Source organism: Sorghum bicolor, chromosome 4, assembly GCF_000003195.3.
Source record: "Sorghum bicolor cultivar BTx623 chromosome 4, Sorghum_bicolor_NCBIv3, whole genome shotgun sequence".
Lineage (NCBI taxonomy): Eukaryota > Viridiplantae > Streptophyta > Magnoliopsida > Poales > Poaceae > Sorghum > Sorghum bicolor.
This window is the reverse complement of record NC_012873.2, coordinates 4,896,387-4,922,207: the sequence shown is the minus strand read 5'-3', so window position 1 is coordinate 4,922,207 and position 25,821 is coordinate 4,896,387. Positions and strand designations below refer to the sequence as shown.

The 25,821-nt window shown below is 44.5% G+C and overlaps 1 protein-coding gene and 1 long non-coding RNA gene across 3 annotated transcripts; both read left to right on the top strand.

The window, feature by feature from the left end:
- On the top strand, positions 9,454–13,525 carry LOC110434994. 2 transcript variants are annotated; one of them, XR_002452628.1, is made up of 5 exons: positions 9,454–10,255; positions 10,665–10,742; positions 11,194–11,220; positions 11,319–11,368; positions 11,761–13,525. It is a non-coding gene; the product is annotated as an uncharacterized LOC110434994 (long non-coding RNA). The 2 variants fall into 2 exon arrangements; XR_002452627.1 differs by lacking the exon at positions 10,665–10,742 and having other exon boundaries at positions 9,467–10,255.
- LOC8076133 (transmembrane protein 230) lies at positions 22,719–24,482 on the top strand. The gene is made up of 2 exons (XM_002453339.2): positions 22,719–23,135; positions 24,035–24,482. Exons 1-2 carry the CDS (start codon positions 22,946–22,948, stop codon positions 24,154–24,156), a joined length of 312 nt encoding a protein of 103 aa, XP_002453384.1. The 5' UTR covers positions 22,719–22,945; the 3' UTR covers positions 24,157–24,482.

The window sequence follows — 25,821 nt, the reverse complement described above, 5'->3', positions numbered from 1 at the left end:
CAAAAAAGCTAATAAAAACCTACAAACTAAAATGCCTCACACCTGAGGCGGAGGAGGGGCAGAAGTCTCGGGCTGCGCCGAATCCTGGGCGCCAGATTCCTCCGGAGCCTTAGCACTTGCGTCACGAACCTCCGCCTCAGCCTGAGTCGAAGGACGCGCTTCGCTAGGAGGACGCGAAGGACCGGGCTTTTCAACCTTAGCCGCCCTCTTGGCAATCTCCTGCAAAATAACAAGCTTAAGAAACATTGCAAAGCAGCAAAACAGGATACAAGAAGAAAAACCAAGTCAAAGAATACCTCAGCGCGACGAGCCTCCGCCATCTTCTTCGCCTCAGCCCGCCCAAACCTAATCCAGAACGAACTGATGAAGTTTCGGACAGATTTGCGCAGGCTCGAGATGCCTTCGCCAACATCCTCCGCGGAGGCAAACTCCTCCTTAGCAACCCCCTCGGCGTGGGAGCAACCTCCGCGGCGCAAAAACCTAGCGAAGGAGCTAACCGCAGCCAAAGCCCCAAAATCAACAGCACCCCCAACAAAGTCAGGGAGCATGCGGATATGGGACTTCAGCCATGCGAGGCTAGCACCAACGTCGCCACCAGGCGGAGGAGCAGAGGTGCTACCTCCGAACTGTGCCAGCGAGTTGGTATATAGCCCAACGACATCTGCAACCTCCGCCTCCGCCTTCTGCATACGAGTCCGCATTGCAGCCGCAGACTCGCGCTCGGCGTCAAGCTCCTTGCGGAGGCGGTCAGCAATGTCCTCCGCCTTCTCAGCTCGCTACAAGGCCAAATCCCTAGCCCTCTCCGCCTCAGTAGCACTTGTGCGGAGGACAGCGGCCGAAGCCTCGGCATCTTCTTTCTCTTTCTTCAAGGCCTCTGACCCAGCCTTATAATCATCCCTTTCCTTTTTCAGGGACGCAATTTCCTGTCGGGCAGAAGAAAGCCCCTTGACCTCCTCCGACAGGCGAGCCTTCTCGGCCTCTAAGGTCTCATTTTCCTTCTTCAGAGCACCAATAGCCTCGTCCCGGCAAATAACCTCCCAGGAGCAACGCCCCTCCAAGGCGGCAGCCATGTGATGACCCTGCTCAAAAAATAAAAGTCACAACCAACCTCCGAGCGAAAAACGGCGAAGGAAAATATAACACATCGCAAACGTACAAGGCTATGGTGCTCATATTGCACGCGGAGTAGCGTGTCAAAGTCCATGTTGCGAAGCTTCTGACGGAAACGATCTATAAATCGAAAACAAGTAAGGAAAAATCGTAAGAACCAAAAACCCATTAGCGAAGGCCAGACTACGAACCTCCGACCAAAGAATGAACCTCGCGCAATGCATCAGTCCAACCTGTGATCGAAGGATCAGAAGCACCTGCGCAAAACCAAAACTAACCTTAGAATAAAATACCAAAAAACAAACCAAAGAGTTGAACAAAGAAGAAGAAACTCACCGGGACCAAGAACATCAGCAGGCGAAGGTCTACTGGCCAACGCAGAAGGCGCAGGCTTGCGCCGCGGAGGAACAGCAAGTCCTTCCTGCGCAACGCTGGCACCTTTAGCCAACTCCTCCGCGGTAGCCAACCCAGCAAAAACATCCTCTGAAAAAAATATAAATAACATGAGACCAAGTCAATCAAAAAAAATAATAATATACAGAAAGACAAGAATCAACAAAAAAATTTTACCCATGTACAACGAGTTTATACCATCTCCAGCCGGACGCGAGATATCCTCCGCCCTCTTAATCCTCCGAACAGAGACAGACTCTGCATCATCACTGGACTCCTCCCGCCCATCCTTCGGCGGAGATCCTCCACCAGCTAAAGCCTCCCACGCAGGACTCTCAGCCACCGCAGGATTTGCCTCCCGCGCAGGACTCGCCTTAGGGGCCTCCGCATCGGAAGACTCCTCCCCAAGAAGGGACGCGAAAGGCGCGCGTACAGAAGAGACCGCGCGTGAGGCTTCAACCTCAGGAACTCCACCAGCAGGAGCGGCCTCCGCAGGAACAGAAGCCACCGAGTTAGACTCGGCAGCAGAAGAGCGGGCGGAGGAAGACTCCACAGGAGTCTCCAGCACAACCTCCGCCTTGCGCTTCTTCGCAAGTTCCTTGACAACACCACCACCCTTCCTTTTCTTAGCCTCCGCCGCAGCAACGGCTTTGGAGGAATCCTTCTTCTTCTCCAATCCCAACAAAACATCCGGAGGAATAACATAATCCTCATACTTAATCCCCAATTCCTCAAACACTCGGTTGAAGCGAGGCATCGTACCAAGTGCAGACCTCCGCTGGAGATACTCCTTCTCCGAGATCTTCCCGACGATCCTCCGAGCAGAAACCTCCACGCGGTCAAGGAAGGACTCCTTAGTCTCATCCTCCGGCAAACCCGCTCCAAACCGGGGAAACGGCAATCCCTCCGGAGGGCCAAAGACCAGCACTTGCACCATTTCAATGGTGAATTCGTCAGCCCTGCGGCCAAGGGGCCAGTAATCAGCTGCGACCATCTCCTCAACTAAGTCCCGACCTCCGGAGTATCGGCAGGCTAGAGCAAAGGCCTTGTCGCAGGCCAGTCGCGCCTCCAGCTGCTCCTCCGACACCGGATTCGAAGGATCAACCTTATGGATAGGCCTAAGCAACTTCATCTCAAACGCATAAGGATAAACCTTATCAACACTGCCGTCCTCCAGAGTCCTCGACGCGGCGGGGGTCTTCACGTAAAACCAGGCCCTCATCCAATCCTTCTCCTACTTGCCCTTCTGGCAGTAGGAGATCTCGCACCTAGACCCAGGCATTGTGCGGCGCGGCATGAACGCGCAGCTTCCAAACTGCGCTACATGTTCAACTCCTTCGGCATCCTTCACCTTCTTAGGCTGGCGCTGGAGTTCAAAATACGAGCAAAAAGTATCTACGTGAGGCACAGCTCCGTATGATTCACACGCCCAGGCAAATTTGCTAAGGGTCAGTAACCCATTGGGGCTGAAATGCTGTAGCTCCACGTTGAAACTCTCCATCACTTCGCGAAGGAAATGATACGGAGGCATCCGAAGTCCGCAGGTGAAGAAATCCCTGAAAACCACCGCATAACCCTCTTCAGGCGCAGGTACCGTCTGACCCGCAGGTGGAGCCTTCGCTCGACCCTCCTTGAAAAACCTAGCCTCGACCATGTCGGCAATATCCTCCTCCCTCACAGTCGACTCACCAAATTCAAAAGTGATCGAAGCCATCTCCTCAAATTCCTTCGCGCTAATCAAATCACCAACAGAAGCTTCGACGTCAGACAGCATCTCCTCCAGGTCTTGAGCTGCAGCTACCTCAAGCATCCACTCCTCAAACCTCCGCAGCCAACCTCCAGACCTCACACTAAGAAAATTGCGCAAAGGACCACAAAAATCTGACCTCGAAGGACGCGGCGGAGGAAGATGAGCCACCGTAAATCCTCCGACAACACTTAGGAACTAAACACAACAAAAAGGCGCGCAAACAGCTCAGAGAGCAAGATGTGGCGAAGGAAAGTGTGCAGGCAATGAGAGGCAGGGGTGAGAGCTCAGAGCTCCCCAGCATCCCCTTTTATAGGGGGGGGGCCTGCGACCGCATGACCGTTGCGATTCCCCCGCGCCCAACGGCTAAAAGCGGAGGATTCGGCCTGACCGTTGCGATTCCCCAGCACCAACGGCTAGCTCCAACGACTATAATAACCTCCGCAATATAAATCGTGAAGGATAACAGGGTATCAGAACAGTAATGACCAGAAGATCCTGGCAAAACAAACAAACCAAGAAAAATTATGACTAAGTAAAAGAAACATTTTTCCAACAATACTAACAAACACATCCTGCGCACCAGGGGGAAAGGCAGCAACCATGCTCGTAGCCTCCGCAGCGTGGCATGTTTTTGAGCACATGGACCGCAGGAGTGCCATTAGCCCAAAAAGGGGGGAACTGTTGGGGGATGGCCGCACCCTTCCCCCCGGTAGCGTTTAAGGATGCCCTTCAAGCCAAGGAACCTCCGACCTCTGAAGTGTCGGAGGATATCCTCCACCCAGGGAACCTCCGTGCAGTTGCGTGCGGAGGACCCTAAAAAAGACTAATATTAATGACTCGTCTTGTCGTGCTAAGTGCGTGCAGGGACTGCACTAGCGGAGGCCCACAAGCAAGGAAGAGAGTAACCTCCGGCCCTCTCAAGTCCGAGGATGGTTGAGGACGCGGCGGAGGCGAGGGACCTCCGACGCGTCCAAGTCAGGGGACCTCCGACGCGTCCAAGTCAGGGACCTCCGACGGAGACGCGCCGAAGGATCGGCGACCGGGCGAGCCAAGGAACCTCCAGGACAGCTGAGCCGAGGAACCCCCGGCGCGTCCGAGCTAAGGAACCTCCGACACATGAAGTGTCGAAGGATCCGCAACCAGGCGGAGGATCCAAGCCTCCGACCGGCTGAAGCCCTAGACAGGGGGCACGCGTGGGGTATGAAATGCGAAATTACTCGAGTGATTTGGAGTCGGTAGACTGTAATTGGAGAATATGCTGGGATATTCCCCCACCGTCACGGGGTATTTTTGTAAATGTCATTAGGTCGGTTTCTGAGCCCTATATAAGGGGTGATGCCGTTATTGATAAAAAGAGAGAGAGCATTCACTGTGTTCACCTACTGTTGAGCCCACTGTCCGTTTGTGCTCAAACCTCTCACGACACCGAGTGAGAAAGTTCTCGATCCACCGTACTGCGGGGCGGGGGAGTGCTGAGGGCATTTTCCCAACAGGCACCAAGTTCTTGACCCGCACATGCAAGACACGAAGGCGCGGCGTGGCACTAGGTTATTGACCATTAAAGGCCCCTTTGAAGTGTAGGAATGGAAAAATACATAAACAAGAAAAACATAGGAATAAGATATTAAGATAGAAATGCAGGTAGAAAAATAAAAGATTGGAAAACCCTGAAATTTCATAAGGACGACTTTTTGGATGGTCATAGGAACAATATGGGAAATGACAGTACTGGTAAATATGATTAGAGAAATAAATTATGATCTTATCCCCAGAGAAGGAACACAGGTAGTAGAAAAGGAATTGATAAGCTATTGGTTGCCTCGATCCTACGAAAAATAAAGAGACCGGACTATAGATGTTTTCTTCCTACAGTTTTCTTTTGAAATCACAAGCACGGGAAAGTATATAATACAGACATACAGTCTTCCTTAGATTCCTTTTCCACAAGAGCATATTGCTCGGAACGGTGGTGTTTAATTTGCCGCCACCACTGGCCCGCTACGGATGATTAACTACGCAGAAGGAACATTGCTTGCATTGCTGCTTGTTGCTCTGCTCGATTGGTTCAGATGGATATTCATCTGGTCCCAAAAAATGATAAACGCTGCTGTCTGTACTCCACACGGACAGTCAGGACAAGGACAGAATTGATGAAGGGCGTCAGACGACGCATGTATGCATGTATGCATCTAGTCGCCGCATCAAGTGCGCGCGCGACGGCCAAAATTTGGAAGAATCGAGCGTGAAAGATCCAACGCCTTGTTTAGTTGCAAAAAATTTTCAAAATAAATATTATAACATTTTTATTTGTATTTAACAAATATTGTTCAACCACGAACTAACAAGGTTCAAAAGATTGTCTCACAAATTATAGTCAAACTGTATAATAAGTTATTCTTTTTATTTATATTTAATACTCTATATATATGTGCCGTAAAATTCGATTTGACAGATAATCTTAAAAAAATTACAAAATTTTTAGGAAGCCCTAGACACGCACAAGTGCATGCATGCAGGAGCTAATGACGGTGCAGTGACCTGACAGGGTGAGACAAACGAAGCAAATATGGATGGCTTCACTGCTTTAGAGTTTTAGATAAGTACCAGTATGGATAAAAACAAATTAGATATAGACGGATATTATTGATATTATATTTATTTTTATATTTTTGATTGAATTCAGATTCAAATATGAATAGTGTCAATTATATTGGACGATCATATGTTGATATCATAAATATACGATTTGAGTATTTAGATACAAATGTGGTATGTTAAATATCCAAATTTAGATATAAATAGATTTGAACTTCTCTAATCCAAACTTAGATATAAACAGATTTGAACTTCGGTCGCGTCGAGCGCTCTCCATTGTTCATCGGATTCTACATGCTTGCATGCAGATGCGGACGACGCACGCACGCAGCTGATGGTTTGTAGCGAGCTGAGAGTAGCGACGCCGACGCGCGCGCGCACGAGAGCCGGGCTGCCGGCAGGAATTGAGGATCGCCCATTCGCCCCGTACAGCGTCTGCGCGCATTCACTCATCGCCTCTCGTCGCTTCCGTCACTCAGACCTTGTTTAGTTTGTAAAAATTTTTAAGATTCTCTGTCACATCGAATCTTTAAACGTATGTATGAAACATTAAATATAAATAAAAATAAAAACTAATTGCACAGTTTGCATGTAATTTACGAGATGAATCTTTTGAGCCTAGTTAGTTCATGATTGGATAATATTTTTCACATACAAACGAAAGTACTACAGTAACCAAAGACAAAAATTTTCGCAAACTAAACAAGGCAGGATTCAGGAACAGTGTGTCGTCGGCGCGCGCTGGCCAATTTGAATGCACGAGCACGTTGGCCAGGGTCCGGCCGGCGAGTAGTTGCCGTTGCCCAGTGCTAGATCGCAGAGGCGGTCGTCGATCGGTTCAAGCTAGCTATACGTACGCACGCAGACACACTATAGAGACGCTGCACGTGCTCGCCTGCACGTACTAACATGTGTCGTCAACAACGTAGTAAAGCCGGATATGCATTGCATGGGTCACCGAAAAATATGGCATGCAGCTTGCAGTTGCAGCCAGATGTCATTCAATGTGTCGGCCTGCGCTGGTCCATGAGGAGCGCAGGTGTTTGGATAAGACACGGGTTGAATTGCTCATTTTTTTTAAAAAATATAAAATTCGTTAGATTTTAACCATCGAATCGGATCCAATTTTTTGAATAACGAGCATGACCTACTGTAGCGTTTTAGAACCCAGAGGATCACTATATGAGACAACGTTTCATAATATATATATAACTGCAGGAGGATTATTAGCGTCTCTCGAGCCCTCTACCGCGAGACTGAGGGCTTGTTTACTTCTAAAAAATTTTACAAAATTTTTCAGATTCTCTGTCACATCGAATCTTTAGACACATGCATGGAGTATTAAATATAGACGAAAATAAAAACTAATTGCACAGTTTGGTCGGAATTGACGAGATGAATCTTTTGAGTCTAATTAGTTCATGATTGGATAATATTTGTTAAATACAAACGAAAGTGCTACTATTCCTATTTTATAAAATTTTTTAAAAACTAAACAAGGCCTGAAAAAATCGAAAGTATCAGCGACCGCGCAGCCTATCTGGACGGACGGTTAGGCTTTTCTAGAGATCTGTACTGACCCCACCATTGCATGGTCCTCTATCTTTGTTTATTGAATGGACTGCAGCAGCCGTGGCTCGTGGGCTCGGCTCGTACACTCGGCTCCGGCTAATGTCTTCCTGAAAGTCACTGCGGCTGCGGCTGCTCTCTGTTCCTAGCTCCTCTCTCTCCATGCCGTGGGTTATATTATTTTTATTTAATTATCCTTTGCTGGCTACTGCTCTCTACTGAATCATGCTAGTACAGTGTAGTACTAGTGGTAGCTGTACTCTGCAATGAAAAAGTTAAAATATACTGTAGTGGTCAGATCTGTTGGATTTATTATGGGTTAGACCCATTTAGATTTAATAAATCAATAAACTCTATGGTGTGTAATTATGGACAATATATACATTGTACCAAATAGGAGCAAGTCCAAGGGTTCGAGTGGCTGGCTGATGGTACGAGAGTTTCAACTCAATTATGTGGGAGTTTCAACTCATTATCTGCGGGTGTTTCGATAATTAATTGAGGGAGTTTCAGCTCCGCGTGAAAACCCTGATGATGCCCGTCTCTTCAGCCGCCAGCAGGGGAGTCCCTTCCCCTCCTCTCCTCTCCAGCCACAAGGATAAATAGGAGACTCATCTCCTTGTTACAAGAAGAGAGAACATACAGATCACACTTCCGTTGCAAAGTAGGAATCCCCATCTCGTAACTTCGCGCGCACGGAGGAGCGAGAGGGCAGGTGCCTCCGGAGCCCTTGCCGTTCGAGACCTTGCACGGGGGATCGGCAATTAGGTTTTTGGGGAGCGTCTACGCGACTGCCCAACTCCATTGCTGCTGTTCATCTTCTTCCCGGAGGTCTCTTGGTGTTGCCGGTCGCCGTCTTCTCCTTCCCGGTGATTGGTTCGTCGTCTTCACCTTCGTCTCTACTCCATGGCGATCGAGGAAGGACAAAGCTCTGGAAATCTGAATGCGCGAGTCTCAGGGTATGATCTGTTCGTCTTCCCTCAGTTTTACGTCGCTCTGTCTCTGTTTGTTTCAGTAGCTCTGTCGTGCAGGTTCAGTAGATGTGTCATATCTGTTTCAGTAGGTTTGTTTCATCGTTTCACAAAATATCCGTTGTCTGTTCCTGCTATGTTTAAGTTCTGCGTGTATGCCTCTGTTCTACAGTTTCATTGTTTCGCTAGTATCTGCTTGTCTGTTTTAGTACATCTGTTTATCTGTTTCGATAGCTATATTATGTTTGGTACTGTTACAGAAAGTTATATACCATGCCATGCTTTGATATTTGATTTGCTTTATGGATCATGGTTACATGTCGGAATTATGATTCATGTCATATTTATATTTATCAATAATATCATATATGTCATCATCATATTGTTAATTTATGGAATTAAAATGACATGAAAATTGCCTAATAATCTAACAAGATCAAGGACCATTGTGAGAAGTCAAATTTTTTTAACTTGTGATCAAATATGGCCTTGTTTGGTTCCGAAAAAAATTCGGATTTTGGTACTGTAGCATTTTGTTTTTATTTGACAAATATTATCTAATTATGGACTAACTAGGCTCAAAATATTCATTTTGTGATTTACAGTCAAACTGTGTGATTAGTTTTTGTTTTTGTCTATATTTAATGTTTCATGCATGTACCGCAAGATTTGATGTGATAGGAAATTTTGAAAACTTTTTGGATTTCGGGGTGAACTAAACAAGACCTATATAAAAAAACATTAATATTTATAACACATAATTAATATCATTAGTTTGATCATTCAATCTATGATGGTACTTATTTTTGGACAAAGGGAGTTCGTAGTCTTGAGATGTGACAATAGTTGTTGCAATGACAGGACTCAACTTAATCGAGCGACCGACATGAAAATATAGTAACTATTCTTTTGTTATTGTCATTTTTAATTTTCAGTCTTCTTATTAGACCATTTATCTTATTTAAAATTTTTGCATATATATTATCTCTACAACTAAAAAAGACTCACAAGTCATCGTCAGCCCTAGCGCTAACCCATCGCCCTCCCCCCACACGCAACCGTCGTGGTCTCCAGCTGCCTATCGGCCTGCCTCCGACTCCCGTGGTCAACCTGCGGTCAGAAATTCCTCCCACGCCGCATCCCCTCTCCACAAGGAACCGCATCCCCTCTCCACGCCGCATCCCCTCGGCGACGATCTCCACGACGGCCTACGAGATCGACTCCGGATTCGCGCCTGAGTGACGGCGCGGCTTCGGCCAGTCACCTGCTCCGGTCCTGCCTCACCTGACCGAGTCGTGCTCGTGCGCGCCGACCAGTCGACGGACGACGACCGAGCCGCACTCGTGCGCAGCAGGTGGAGGAGGACTGGGTCGTCGCGGAACCCGGCTTCTACGACGCCCAGCCTCACATCCGCCTCCTCAGCTCCGCCTCTCTCGCACTGCCTCCCGCACCGTCTCCCCTTGCATCGCAGCCCCACCTCCCTCCGTCGTTCCTGGCCATTGGCCTTCTTCTCCGACGCCGGATACACTCGTGAAGAGGAAGGAGGACCCGCAGCGGCGTCCGTCCCACTGCCCTGCACCTCCCGTCCAGCCGGTGAGCGACGGCGCGCGCGAATCCGCCTCTCCGACGCCAGCTACGCTCGTGAGGAGGGAGGAGGAGCCACAACTCGTGGATCAAGGGGCAGCAGCGTCCGTCCCACCGCCCTGCACCTCTGGAGTCGAAGCGACATCCGAGTGGAGGGGACGGCGTAGGCAGAGCATCGTCCCAGAGGCATAGCAGCGTCCGAGCAGAGGAGGCGGCAGAGGCAGAGCCGCTTCCCAGCTACGGACGCGAAGCAGCAACGACGACGTCAGCTAACCTGCCCCTGGTGAGCTCCTCCCTCTGGTGCCTCTGCTTTTGACTGTCTACATCTGCCAACTTGTGCTCCTGTGTTGTGCTAGAGATTGGGATGAGTTTATGGTTGATTTTTAAGGGAGAAGTGCTTATTAGTTGTTCTAAGTTCGAGCCCTGACACTTCTCGTAGTCTAGGTGTTCGAAAAAATGTCTATGAATGGGTCGACCTGCTGCTCTATCCAGTAATTGTGTTTGCAATCATGAGATGCTCAACGACATATAGTAATCTTTCAAACATTTTACTGGGAATCAAACTTATTACATATGTCAATAATCTTTCAAACATTTTACTTCTCACATATGCTCTTCATACTTACTAAAGCTAGGAGTAAAATTTTCCTGCTGGTTCTGACTTATCTCTTGTGCCCCCTTGCATTGTTGAGTCCTGCTGGTGCTCCTCTTAGTTCTGCATCATACTTTTCTTCTCCGTGGAACCCACCCTCGTGAGCTGCTGCCACCAGGTATGCCAACCTACCTGCTATGCGAACTGCTGCCACCAGGTGTACCAACCCCTTCCTGCTAACTTTGAGCATACATGTCCACACCTTTTGTGTGCTTTGCACTGAATATTCCAAGCCCTTCTGTTCTTCATCCTCCCCCCCCCCCCCCCCCATTGGTGGCATTTTGGATAGGCAGTGCATATGGGACCGTGATGATAATACAATTAGAGTTATGTTTTGTTAACTTGAAATTGCTTAATTGATGAATCCCATTTGCAAATGTAGAGCCCTGGCTAGCATTGTTGTGTTGATAACTTGAAATGCTTAACAGATTAACACGATGTTGCACTGAGTAGTGGTAACGCCGTCAGCAAATGGGATTTCTGTTTCATATGCTGCATTTTGTTCTAGCAATTTGTGATGCACACTTTAACTTTATATATTCTGATGTGTCTCTTCATCTTCTTTCCAGGCGGAGCTAGCCATTGAAATTTTGAGTGTAAGTGAACCAATAACTTCGCTTTCAATTGCCTTTAATTAAGTGATTCGAGTTTCCAACTATTCTTTACAAGGCTCAATAACTCCTGCATCATCCAGAACCTCATCAAAAAAGGCGCCAGGGTCATCCTCTCAACTCAAGCCACTTGGTGAGTTCCTGACCTTCCTATATCTCATCAGATCTGTTTGTGATGATCAGATTTGCTTTGGTCGAGTAATACTATATACATGGACACAGAACATTAGCTGTTAGGTGTGATTTTGCTTCATGTGTTATATGATTTTATCTTATCTTCAACACAGCTAACTATCACTTTTTTTGGCACAAACTGGGAATTACTGAAAAGGTGAAACAAATTATTTTAGATGGTCAGCTTGCCACATTTTTATTCACTAATCAGATGCTCAGATAATTTTTTTTCTAGATCTATGAGAAGAGGTTGACTTAAGATAAATTTTACATATATGAAGTATCAGAATAACTATTGCTCATAAACTTCAGACCTAGATAATATCAAGTGACATTGCTCTGATATTTCAGGCTCCTTCCTTTGATTAGGACTATCAGCATATCGAGATCCTAGCAGCAACAGTTGAGGACACACTTATCACATCGGTGCCGCCTAGCTTATATCTTTCATACACCAAATCTGATCCATTTGAAGTTAAGACATTTCTTAGCATCCAGAAAAAATTGAGATATTTCTTTCTTTTTAGGGCTTCATGTTTTGCTAGAACAACTCCTCAAGGTTAGAAGTATTGTGGATAATTTGGTTTTTGGCTTGAGAGCTTGATTTGCACTTTCACAAGGTTTGCAGTTGTCTATGAGGTAGGTGGTAGCATGGAGTTGAATTTCTCAGGATGAAAGGGAAAAGGGTGACCATAGAAAGGAATAAATATTGTAGCAAACTCCCTTACTCATATGTGTAATACTACATTACATTATGTGAGCCTATCTTTTAACTCAGTTCATCTATTATTCTGTTTGTCCTCTGAGCGTTGTCTCTTCCTGATGATCTCCGGCTCAACATTAAACTGAACTCCGTTTTGTCATAGGATTTGTAGGCAAAATACTTATGCAGCTTGATTTTCATCTATAGCGCTTTAGATTCAGGGAATTTATGAGAGGTCTGTTGAATATCTTTTGCTGCATGGGTTGCATATGAATATTTTTCTTAATGTGGTAGGTTGCATTCAAGAAAAGTCAGAGACGTCCAAATATTGTCCAATTCATTGTTTAGTGTTTATTAGCACTTGTGTTGATGCCATTTTAGATTTCAATTTTTTCCTACATTTGAATAAGGATCTGGTAGAATAATTGCAAATTGTCATTTTTGAAGAACTCAAGATACTTGAAAAGGACTTTTCTCACACATCTTTGATTCACAGTTTCCTTTTCTCATGTCTTGAGTTCTTTTTTAAATCATAGATCATTTAATCAAATTTCTTTGTTGCAGACAGGCCACAGTTCAGTTTAGATTTCTTGTTCCATTGTTTAGGGTGCTAGGAAGAACTAGGGTGCCATGTCTTTCTGATTCCATCGGTGATCGGTACATCAATATTTTTGCTAAGGTGAACCATCAAGGTAAACATGCCCCATTCTCCTATGCTTTATCTCTTAAATTTTATACATGTCTTGTATATATTGATTTTAAAAAATGAGAATGACCTAATTATGTAGCACTATATTGCCGTTATTTTCTCCAATTTCCTCCTTTTGTAATCTGACCAAGTTGTTACGATTTAAATATATGATTCATTTAATTGCTCTTATTATGGTTGGCGGTTGCACAATATGTGTGTTAGATCATCTCCGTCTCCCTATGGAAGGCAGCCGATGGCAGCAAGAGTGGAATGTGTGTGATGTCGCTACATATGTATTTTGTTCCCGTAGCAACGCACGGGCACTTAACTAGTTTATTTATTATGACTTGTTTTGTCAATAAAAATACTTTAACAATGATATATTTATTTTATTATTTAAAAAGTTAAAAATGAAAAGTTAGAAATTAAATAAAATGAAACATATATATATATATATACAGAGAAGTAGCTATATATCAATTTTTAGGTTGTGGAGATGATGAATTCTTGCATGGCTGAAAGGACAAAGATGAAAAGTGAAGAAGAAAATAATAAGATTCTGCTGAATGAGACTTGAGAGAGAAGATTGCAAAATCGCACGTGTTTATTCAACAATCCTTATGTATTGTCCACTTGTTGTTTATATGGTTACAACTTAGTTGGCTGTAATTATGAAGTATGTATGGACATAGTACAATTATTGGTTAGTGTTCATATTGCCATTTGTTATTGTATTGCTTATACATGATTATTAAAGTTACTTTGTTCTTGAAATCACGGTAGGGCGCCCGAAGGGCGCCTGATGTTCTAGTTAAATTTAACACAGAGTAGTGGTGACTGGCAAGGGGGAAGAGAGAGAGAGACGAGGAGAGAGAGCAGGGCAGTGGCATGACTGTTTGAGTGCACTGCGGGTGGGGAATAGGGGAGAGAGGAATCAGAGGATGCCTCCACCTCTACACTTGACCGGCTCAAAGCCGAGCCGATGAGAAAGAGTTCGTGAGCTGAGCCAACTGAGTTGGTCCCCCACAGGTAAAAGCCTGCATGTATGCGGATCGTACATAAAAAAGCAGCCAATCAGATCATTGCGTTAGACTCCACGACCGCTGATAGTTACGAAGTTGCCTTTCACCTCTACCGCTAATACTCCTGCTGAATGAGAGAGCTGGTGTTGTGTCCATTTCACACGAGGATGAGACGGTCGACATTACCCGCTGCTGAAACCGTCAGCTCTATACAAGGTTCTTGTCTTTTTTCTTCTACCACCCTGTGCACTCAGGGGCGGAGCCAATAAGTTGATTTTTTTAATGTTAATAGAGCCAACAGTGTTAAATTTTTAAAATTTATTTGAATTTCGAAAAAATTAGTGGAGACTTCAAGGGGGACATAGGCCCCTGCTCGCCCCACTTGTCTTCGCCTCTAAGGTCAGTCTCAATGCATAGTTTCATGACACAATTACTAATATTATAAACTAGGTAACCGAGCCACATGAGTTTCATGGTGATGAAACTCCTCTCTCATCTGATGAAACTTCTTCATTTAATGACCATGTCAAGTCAGCAATTTTGCTTATGTGGTACCCTATTTAATGTGCATGACACTCTCGTGAAACATGCATTGAGACTAGCCTAACAACACTCACTTCGCACTAGTATTGGAAAAAAACAAACAAAACTTGACATGGAAAAAAATCAGTATCTAAGGGTAGTATTGGTGCATGACATATGTGTGTATCATACACGTTCCTTATAAAAAAAATATCATACACATCTATTGAGCGCCTAAAACTTTTTAGTTTTATATATGAAATAAGATTAAGAAAAGAGATAGAGAAGTGAAATAGTATTATCCAGTTGATACAGATTGGCCAAAAAAATGTTTTCAAACTCCACACATTCTAGATCTATTTTCAAAGACGTAACCTATAACCCGGCCGTACCCTAGCTCAAAAAATAGCCGGATACAATGGCCTCTATGGCTTGTTTGCAACTTATTCGTGTTTGGTTGTTTTCATATGCTCTTAATTATACAAGATTACATAGTGCTCAAAACATATATCCAATGCAACATTAGCTAGCATGCCAGATAACATAGATCTGTACAAAAAAATATTCACATGCCACCCAACGTAACTCTAATTGAAAACATGTGAGCTCTAATAAAACATGGGTGTGGCTACATGTAATATCATATAAGCAACCAAACATAATTTTACCAAACATAGTTTATCTAAACAAAGACAACCAAACATGAGAGCTCTAATAAAACATGAAGGTGACTAATAAACGCAACACAAAGCAACCAAACATAATTTTTACCAATTATAGTTTTATCTATCCAAACACCGAGACACTAGCTGTCATAAAAAGAAAACATCAATGGTATGGCATGAATGATTTTGCCTGGCGATTTTAGTTTCAAATTTTTTTTATATATAGATAATGAGAAGAACATCCGACTTCATCCTCGAAAAAAGGAACCGTACCAAGTTATTACAATAATCACTCCACGGTGACAGGAACGAGCTTACAAAATAAAACCAGCTAGCTCAAAACTCAATTCTAAAAATAAAAGTATGCCCATATTATATAGGACGCAAAAAACACATTTGCCGGCAAGCCTTTAACATCTATGCCTCACACCCTTGCAATTGGACCCAGAAACAAAGTTAATGTGTTCCCCTAAATAGAACCTGCAAAAGAGTTTTGTATCAACATTATTTGTCAAATACAATTTCATTCCTTGTTAATTAGCCAAATGGGCCATTCTTGAGCTTGCGGGAAGCCTCTAACTCTAACACCAACTCGTTATGTGCCTCATTATCCGCTATAACTGGACCTAGAAACAAAGCTAATATGTTGGACCTAGAAATAAAGCCAAGATGTTGGACCCAAAAATGAAAGCCAATATGTTCTCATGAATGTATAGAACATGCACACAAGAGTTTCAATTTCAGATAGACGATAGAACGGGCCACCTCGCTTTGTTTGTTTGACTGATAAGCTATAACAGAAGGTATTGTTGGCTAATTTATTATAAAAAAATATTGTTGAATGTCTAATAGATTCAACTGATAAGCTCAGGTATTGTTGGCTAATTTATTATAAAAAAAAATACTGTTGAATATCTGATAGATTCAACTGATAAGCTCAAGTGAACATGCTCGTAACTGATGGTAACTCGTACATGTCAGCCCGGCCTTGCCATGCTCAGCAATCCGGTCAATTAAGTGCTCAGTCGTCTGACCAGCTGTGTGGAAGAAACTCGATCTAGGAGCAGTAGTTTATTTATTTATTTTTTCTACTTATACCGCGTCCGCGCCAATAATTCAAGAGGCAGATAGTAGCAGAGATGATTCAGAATCCGATCGCCCGCCTCGAAACGCTCCTTGAGCTTCCGTTCATTATTCACCCCCGCCGGCCCGCTTTCATGCACACTCTATTCCTCTTACAATCATGCATTCGCATCCATCACAGATTCTCTCTCGAGACGCCTTTGGCATCGCAGGGTGCAGGTTGCCTCCTCCCATATAATTCTGCTCCCTTTTCTCTCCTCCTCCTTCACTCCCCGGCCTGCCGCTTCCTTTCTCACTGCTAGTCACTCCTCGATCGCCGCCATAATCACTGCCATCCCATCCCTCCTGCCCTCGCCACGCCTGCTCCCCCCCTCCGCCCTTCTCCATCCTCTACTTAAGCCTTACTCGCGCAACTCTACCGTGCTTCTTGCTTGCCTCCGCCTCCTCCTCCGCGCACCGCCATTGCCATTGCCATCACTCGATCGACCACTGCTCCAGCTCCACAGCTCCGACCATATCCTCTCTCTGTTCATCAATTTATATATGGGCCTCGAGCTCGAGCTGCTGCCGGCCAGCCACCACCAGCTACCGCCGCCGATCAGGATGGTGGCAGCGCCGCCGACGCCGAGGCCGGGCCGCGACGGCAACGGCGACGGCGGCGATAATACCGCCGACGTCGACGGTGGCTGCGTCACGCCCAAGTCCACGGCCAGCGTGCTGCGGGCGCCGTCGACCTGCCCGCCGGCGCCGAGGAAGCCGAGGCCGGCCAAGAGGAAGCTGCCGACGACGACGACGACGCATCACCGAGGGTGCAGGTGCAGCTGTGCAGCACCGCGCCCCGCGCCAGTGCGGTGGTTCATCGCCGTCCCGCACGACGTCCTTGCCGCGGTGTTCGTCGCCCGGCCCGCCTCCGCGCCGTGCCCGACAACGTCGTCGCCGCCGGCAAGCAAGAAGATCCGCGTGCACGTCGTGGGCTAGCTAGCTAGCTGAGACGGTGCGCGCGCGCGCCCGTAGTAGGTGCATGCACGCGTCGTGCCTACACGCTGCGCGCGCTTCCGTTGGTCGTCGTAGCTGATGGCCGAGTAGTAGTCTAATATGTGATGCATGCATGCAGATGGATGCATTGAGGTTGTCCATGGCGCTCCGGGCTAGCTGTGTGCCTGTGTCCATGCATGCAGCTCCTGCTGGCTCCAGGGAGAGCTGAAGCGATGACCAAAGCATATCGATCGTCTAGGTTAGGTTAGTTTGTCATGCATGCATGCAGAGCTGAACACGCCTGAACTCCAGCTTAATTAGCTTACTTCAGTTTAGTTTAAGTTGGGGGTTGAATGACCAAAATTGTATATGTATTATATTGCTGAAGTGCTTATTGAACCGAGCTCCGGCGGCGCGCGGGCCACCTCTAGTAGTTCAGAAAGTTCATGATATGAGATGAAAAAACTGGGCTTAATTAGAAACATTCTATATACGTTCTTGTTGTGTGTTATTAGCTCTCCTAGCTAGTCACCGTTGCGTGATTAGGTGAATTCATGCATGTGTTGTGCTGTTAGGAGATGATAACTCTGAGTATATGGCTTATGCGACATGGTTCTTGAGCCTTGACTCAGCTTGTTGCAAGGCTAGGTAATTTCATTTTCTTGATCAAAGGCAAATTAAAGGCCATTTTGAGATCAACCGACAGAGTTCTTTTATGTTTTGTGTTGTCGGATTAATTGACTCTTGTTCTTCTTTCTAATAAGTTCGAAGTCTGATTAATTAAGTGTAGTAGCAGTTTAGTCTCTAGTACTGTGTGTGTGTGTGTGTGAGAGAGAGAGAGAGAGAGAGAGAGTAGGGAAGCAAGGAACAATTTGCTGGCAATGGCTGCTGGCTGGAGCCTGGAGAGGAAAGAAGCCTGACAGGGCTTCCAAAGAGTGTCCTCTTGCCTTGGTCCTTTGATACCTAAAAAGGGATGCATGCATGAGCAGGGGCAGCCGGGCAGGGCAATTCGAGGGGGGGGGACATGAGAATAGATCTGGAGAGAAAAGGTGGTTAATGCCACTCGCTCAGATCTGAATACCTTTGGTCCTAGTGCTGCAGGGGGATTCAATGATTCTGTCTCTACCCAACTGCTAGTGATTCACAGAGGGTGCTGCTGCTCTATTTTCCGGAAAAGCATCTGGCAGAAAGTTCACCGTTGGTTGCTTGTGAAAGTCCACCATACTATTATATGTATGTATGTAGTCATTTTGTAAAACCTAGAAAAGATTGTGGTGAATGAAAAAACACAGGTGGAGCAATTCAACTAAAGTAAAGTACAGACCATACAAAATTCCACCTATGTATGATTGTTAGGATGAGCATTGTTTCTAGTAGATAATTTTAACAATAATAACAACTCAGAAGATTGTGGCATTCAGGTCCCAAATTTTTATTTTTTTATTTATGCGTCCCAAAACTTATTTTGGGTCTTAGCACTGGTCAAAACAGTTTCAACCCGCTCCACAAGCCGACGTGGAATGTTGACTCAACCCCTTGACGTGAATATGACATATTTGACATAGTACCTAAACTTTAATTTGGATCCCAACTCTCATTTGACCTAGTTAACAAGTTTTTGGGGGCGTGTCCCATTAGCAAGTTTAGGAACTTCGATATGCAATTTTATAATTTAGTAAGCTAGATGGCACTGTTGTATAATTTTAGTTACTAGGTTAATTATGTTAGATCCACGTAAATGTTGTTGAATCAACATGCCATATCAACTTATGGAGCGGGTCGAATACTATTTGGATATGTGTGCTTAGACCCGGAACAAGTTTGAAGACCCATAGATCACAAAATAGAAGTTTGAGACCTATATGTAACCATCTCTTATTATAGACCGTCAACGTATTTTAATTTATATTTTTAGTGTAAAGTAATTCTACCTTACCCATACACAGTGGCACCGTTGCACACGTGAGAGTTATGCTTTGACATGCAATAGGTGAGGGGATTTTTTTACAACGCGCAATTCTTGCGTATGGGAGGTGAGTCAAACTTATGACCGATAAGGATGGCAACGGGGCGGTTTTGGGTCGGATATCTATCGGTTCGAATCTCACGAGTTTGGGTTTAGGGATGATTTCTCACTCATAGTTTTCGGATTCAGGGCCTGAAACCTATCAAGTTTTGTTTTCCACCGTGAAAGATATCCAAAATAAATCATTCAGAATTGAAACTCATATTTTATAATATGCTTGTTTACTTAGATTATTAAATTTATTCTAAGTTGACTCACGAAAATATTTATATTTGTTGCCTCTTATTTATATATGTGAATAAGTGTATACTCCATCCATATCTATAAAGAAAGTCGTTTAGGACAGCAACAAGATCTCCAAAGCCTAACTTTGACTCCTTATTTTTACAAAAATATTTATCAAAAAGTAATATTTATATATTTATATGAAAAATATTTTTTTAAGACAAATCTATTCATATGTTTTTCATATTTTTAAACTTAATAACTTAAAAGTTATTTACAATTTATATTTCTAATATTTAACCTAAGCCTTGTTTGTCATCCCTACTGGGCTATTGACCAACTGCTTCCACAACGGGTCCCAACCACTGAACTAACAGGTCGTTCACAATGTTGTGGTTATTTATTATATCTTATGTACTCTCTTTATTTTATATTATAAGATATTTTAGTTTCTTAGATACATAACTTTTGCTAGATACTTAGATATACAGTATGTCAGATACATAATAAAACTAGTATAATTTGAAACACAGGAGTATATGTAAAAAACGGATCGTAGCAAAAAGAAAAAGGAAGATGGTTTGTCTTCTAAGAATGTTCATTTTACAGAAAAATCTCGAGGTTCTATTATACTTACAAAAATAGAAATTTGGGATGCATATGATTATGGGTACTCATAGAGTTTTCCTGTCTTGATGGCACTCTGACAGAGAGCGACAGTGCATATGGCTCCCCTGCAGGTGAAAGTGACTGTCCATGGGCCATAGCGAGCCATGAATGGGAGTGACATCCTCACATCGACAAGCATAATGACCAGTGCAGCAACGTGATAAAGGATGTTCCTTCCTTCTTCGCCTCGAGGTTCATCTCGAGGTTTTGCACCGTACCCTCCGGCGTGCAAATTGACGAGGGGGGCTGGCCGGGCACACAAATGTTACATGGACGATTGCACTCCATCTGTTCTAAATTATAAAATATTTTAATTTTTAAGAAGCATCTAAACTTTTAAAATTATAAAAATATTATAAAGATTTATAATATCAGTAAAAATATAATTAATCAAGAATCTAATGATATTTATATGGTATTATAAATATTATTATATATATATATACATTTGATAAAACTTGAGATGTTTTGATTCCCTAAAAATTTAAATAATTTATAATTTAGATGGAGGGAATATGTGTATGTACACACCTATATGGAGTATATTTATTTACTTCTAGGACCAACATCAAGGACATATTGATACTGGACAGAAACTTGTGTATGCATGCACGTATGTCCCCCACCATTGCACGCGAATATGCTATTGTGAAATATTTACGCCTTGGGTAATAAGTAAAAGCCATTTCCCTTTTTGGGCCCGGGCCCTTTTCCGTGCACACTTTTTTTTTACCGGCTCTTTTCTTTACCTCTTTTCCTTCTTGCCCACAAAACTAATTGCTCACTTTTAATTATGCTCTTCCCCACTTCTCATAGCACCAATAATGACATGATGCTGCCTTTTACCTCTTTACCCAAAAAGAGGTGTCAGTTACTACTGTGCAGCTGAATTTTGCCCTCAAAGCTAATGGCGCATGAGGCATGGAAGATGCAAAGTGTGTGTTCTTTAGAAGTTCCTCTGACTGATCTATATGGCAGTGTTAGCCTGTTAGGGCTTAGGACATGTAGGATGCACTTGAGCAGTTGAGCTGACCAATGTGTAGTGGGAGTCAACAATGGCTGCCCATCATCATGGCACAAACCAAGGGCATAACCGCCTAACTGAAGGTGCTTTCCTTGCATGCAGCATGCCCGTCTTTTGTTTCTCCTTTTGAACCAACATTGCGTGCACACCTTTGTGCTTTGAGTGGGTTCACAAGGTGTGATTTTTAGATAAATAGATAAAATTAAAATCCAGCTTCAAATTTCATCATCAAAGAAGATACATTAGTCTAAAATCATTACAAACTCTAGCTGACTTTTGCACACTGAGTTTAACACTAATAAACAATGTGAAAAATAAAAGGTCATTCATGAAACGTGAAAAACTCTAACGTCTTTGTTTGTGTTTGGTTGGTTAGACGATGGGATGGGTCAATCTCAACTTTAGTGCTATTTAGTTTAGGGGACTCCGGATGCTAACATCCCTGAGAGAAATATTCTCCTCAGATGTACCAGGACACACTCGTCCCTATAAATCAAGCGAACAGGTGCATCTTCTTTGGACAATGTCCCAATCTGTCTCTTGTCCATTGCCAAGCAGGGCCAAGAGCGAACATCCTCAAGGGCCAGCTATGTGGCTTGGGCGATGAGATCTGTGGTGGCCACACTCCTCCCCGCGCTAGGCGGCACAAAGTAGGGGTTCCTCCTTGTGGCACAAACTCTCTAGCAAGCACCATGACAACTCATGTAGGGACCCGCAACACATAGGGGAGGGGGGTGTGAGATGGGTGATAGAGGGGTTGCATTGGCTCAGTAAGGAAGAATGTTCTTTTTTTATGTGCATGTAAAGAATAGAGAATGTTATGTTGACATGTGAGTTGCACGGATGACAAGTGGGATCCGTATTTGACATATGCTAATGGTGTTAAAACACTATGCATCCCTTCAACTAAACAGAAAAGTAGAATAGACACATCCCTCTTAACTAAACATGAGGCAAGACCATCCCATCTTTTAAAAAACAGCGCTCCCCCATCCTATACGTTGCCAAACCAAACTCATGGTGTGTTGAATGATCCTTGAGTTCTTGGGTACATTGTAATAAAGCCCATAACCAGAGTCAATGTGTCCCATGAATAGTATTCACGCCGTGTTTAGTTCACCCCAAAATTCCAAAAAAATTTTAAGATTATCCGTCACATCGAATTTTTGAACGCATGCATAAAGCATTAAATATAGATTAAAAAATAACTAATTACACAGTTTGTATGTAATTTGCAAGACGAATTTTTTAAGCCTAATTAATCTAAAATTAGACAATAATTATCAAATACGAATGAAAATACTACAATTGTTAAACCTAAAAATTTCACCAAGTAAACAAGCCTCACCTAAATAGACATTTAGAGGCCCGTTCACACATATGGTGAACGGTAGAACATCCTGAAGACGGACTAACTAGGGCCCAGAAACAAATTAACCAAATGGTCTGGTCGTCCGACCCAACAAGCCTTCCACTACTTCTGGACCCAAAGCCCATCACCAGCCGTTTGGACAAGACCCAAGCCTGCCCAACACAGCCCACGATGGCTCGCCCGTCGATGCGATTCAGCCGAGGTTGACCGAGGGAACGGCGCGGTCCGCGGTGCGCCGTGCGCGTCCACCAAACCCAACGAACCCGCGAGCCGCAGCAGCGGAATTGCGTAGCGTAAAGCGACCCACTCGAGGCTCGATCGAGACTGACTTCTTCTTCTCATCTCACCCAAAAAAAAAAAAAAAAAAAACAACGTCGCAGCCCTCCCTTCCCTTCCCTTCCCTTCCTCGCGTCGCGTCCTCCTCTTCCCGATTTCCCCAGCATTGATTTCTCACCCTCCCCACCCAGCCGCCCGCCCCCAACCATCCCCAAATCTCTCTAGCAGCAAAGGGAGGTCCGGAACCTTCTCGCCCGGCCTAGGGTTTGGGTTGGCGCCGGGCATGGCGTACGTGGACCACGCCTTCTCCATCTCCGACGAGGACGACCTCGTAGGCGGCGCCATCGGGGGCCCGCGCGGGGCGCCTGTCAAGGAGATCGCCTTCGCCGCCGCGCTGCTCGCGTTCGGGGCGCTCGGCGCCATCGGTGGCCTGCTAATGGCCGTCAACCGCGTCGGAGGGGACCGCGCGCACGGTGAGTCCGAGGCCGCCGTCCCCTTACCCCCTTGTTCTTCCTCTGCCTCTACCTCTCTCTCTCGACTCGATGCGTGCAGCTCGAGTCCGCTTCCAGCGTGCGCCTCTTGGAATTCGCACGATGTTTTTAGTTTTACCAGATCTCTGGTCGATTTTAGCTGTAAAGGTTGATTTAAGCGCCTAGGGTTTCAGGAATTCACTGCCTGTTAGTGGTGTTCCGGGGTGCGAATCTAACTTAGTATTTTGACTATTTGTTACGCGATTAGCTTAAGTAATGTGGCTGTGCACAACAAAGAGATTACGACTCAGTTAGGATGACATTTGAACTTCGATTTGCGTGGGCAATGCTTAGGCTGGGCTAAATGGCTAATGATGCGTCGCTTTAGTTGACCAGGTGCCAATTGGGCGAACTATCCTGTGTGCACTGTAGGAAATGCTGGTTGTTATCTACCTATATGGGGTTGTAAAATTCATTTTATCAGACGAGTCTAGCCAAAATTTAGAGTATCAACAAACCATCAGTGCATTTGGTTGCCTCCAAATTGCAGGCGCAACAGAGGTTTAGGTGTAGTTTCATATGAATTCATGTAATAATTTGGAGGCAATAGATATCGCATATTTTCTTGTGAGTATATATACTCTGATAGAAGCCTGTGATAGGTTGATAATAAGAACATGTTGTGATTTGCACTCAACCGCTTGTTGATTGGAACAAGTTGTGATTTGCACGGACAGGCTTGATAATATGCATGGATGTTGATTCACCTTTCAAGTACTAATGCAATATGAACCCTTTCGTATAACAGTTTTAGTTAAGTACTGATTCACATGAAATGCTGCACTTGTGCATGAACTTGTTACTCCCTTCACCTGAACTTGTGCCCCTTTATGTTGTATCAGGAATTTTCTTCATGATGTTGGGCATTGTAATGTTCATCCCTGGGTTCTACTACACAAGAATCGCCTACTATGCTTACAAAGGTTACAAGGGTTTCTCGTTTTCGAACATCCCACCGATCTGAAGGGGTGTGCTGTCTGCTGGGTTATGAAGTGGTGTCGCTGGTTAATTGAGTTCATCGACTCTGTCGAATAGCTCTGTAGACACCCTTGTTCCACATCTTTCTGTGTCCATTCTCTTTGAACACCGTAGAATGAGCTGGTGGATGTGTACAGATAAATCCAGCCGTAGTTGTGCTCCATTGCGGTTTGGCCGATTGGAAGGTTGTTTGTTGTGTTAGTGTGAACATGTTCAACTGATATACATTGCTACTTGTGAATTACTGTCGCTTTTGCCAGGGACCTTAAATCATTCTATAAGAATAAGATCTCGTCGTTCCAACTGTGAAGACATAATGCTTCATCTTAATCTTAGGAAACCTGACTGGAAGGCTGTTTGTTGTGTTAGTGTGACCCATGTTCAACAGATATGCACTGGTACTTGTGAATTACTGTCATTTTGTAAGGGACCTTAAATCATTTTGTAAGATTAAGATCTCGTCATTCCAACTGTCTAGACATTGTGGTGCGTTACGTTGTAGCCCTTATTAAGACCTTATACAATCTCATTCTCAGATGGCTCAACGAGACATTTGACTAGAGAGAACTTTGTGAACTGTAGTTATACAGCTTTGCAGCCAGGTAGTCTGGTATGTATCATACAGGTTAAGGTCAGAGTTATACACATACTCCCTCACCGTTCCGGAGTTTTCACTGATCCAAAATATATAGTTGAAACAGGATTTATGGATTTCACATCCCCTCGTCCCTACAGTCCTTACTTGAAATACGCATTATGTACCTCCACTCAACAAATATAAGCTGTCATCATTTCCAACAATACGATGTTATCACGCTGTTATCATTTTGTAGTTTTCCACCATAGCTTTGATGGTTTCACTCTATTTTCATTTCGTAATTTTACATGGTAAATTTGATGTTATCCCTCTGATCATTTCGTAGTTTTCCACGGTAATTTTGCCTGTAAAACGCATAGGCAGTTAGGCCCAGTGCAAATTCCTTTATGAGCATGGTTTATCTTCACCAATCTATGACGCAGTATGAATGACGTTGCGCCGATTGTCCATCTCGTAGTTTTCATTGTGCAAAACAACGGTACGTGCAAAACACGATTCGCCGATACGTGCAAAACAAGATTGGAACCAACGGTAAAAAATACTAGAAATGAAACCGGAAGACCAGAAAAAATGTGGCCACATGAAATTTGGATAAGGGCAGAAACATGACGCCCCATCCAATCGTGTATAGGCGTCTCTCTGGGCACCTTGCAAAGGGCAAACACTCCATGGAGAACCGGAGGGCACCCGTTCGTCTATTTATGCCGTCCCAGCGCAAAATCCAACAGACCAAAAAACGAAACAAGTATAGGTAAAACTACAGCATTTGGGTGGGGATTGGATCGAGATGTTGCCAGGTATTGTGGCTTGGAACTAAAAGAAGATGGATCTCCAAACAATCTTCTCCTGGCTAGGGCGTCACTCTGGGCTCCAAGCGGCAGTCAGGTCGCCATTGAACGGCGCCTGCTGTTGACTCATAATATAGAGCCGGATCTCTCTGATTTGATCAGACCGTGCGTGAGGAGAAAAAAAGACAGAATGACATAAATCTTTGCATCTACTCCATACCGAGAGAAACAAGCAAAATTCAAACGAACAAATCCAACAACGCAA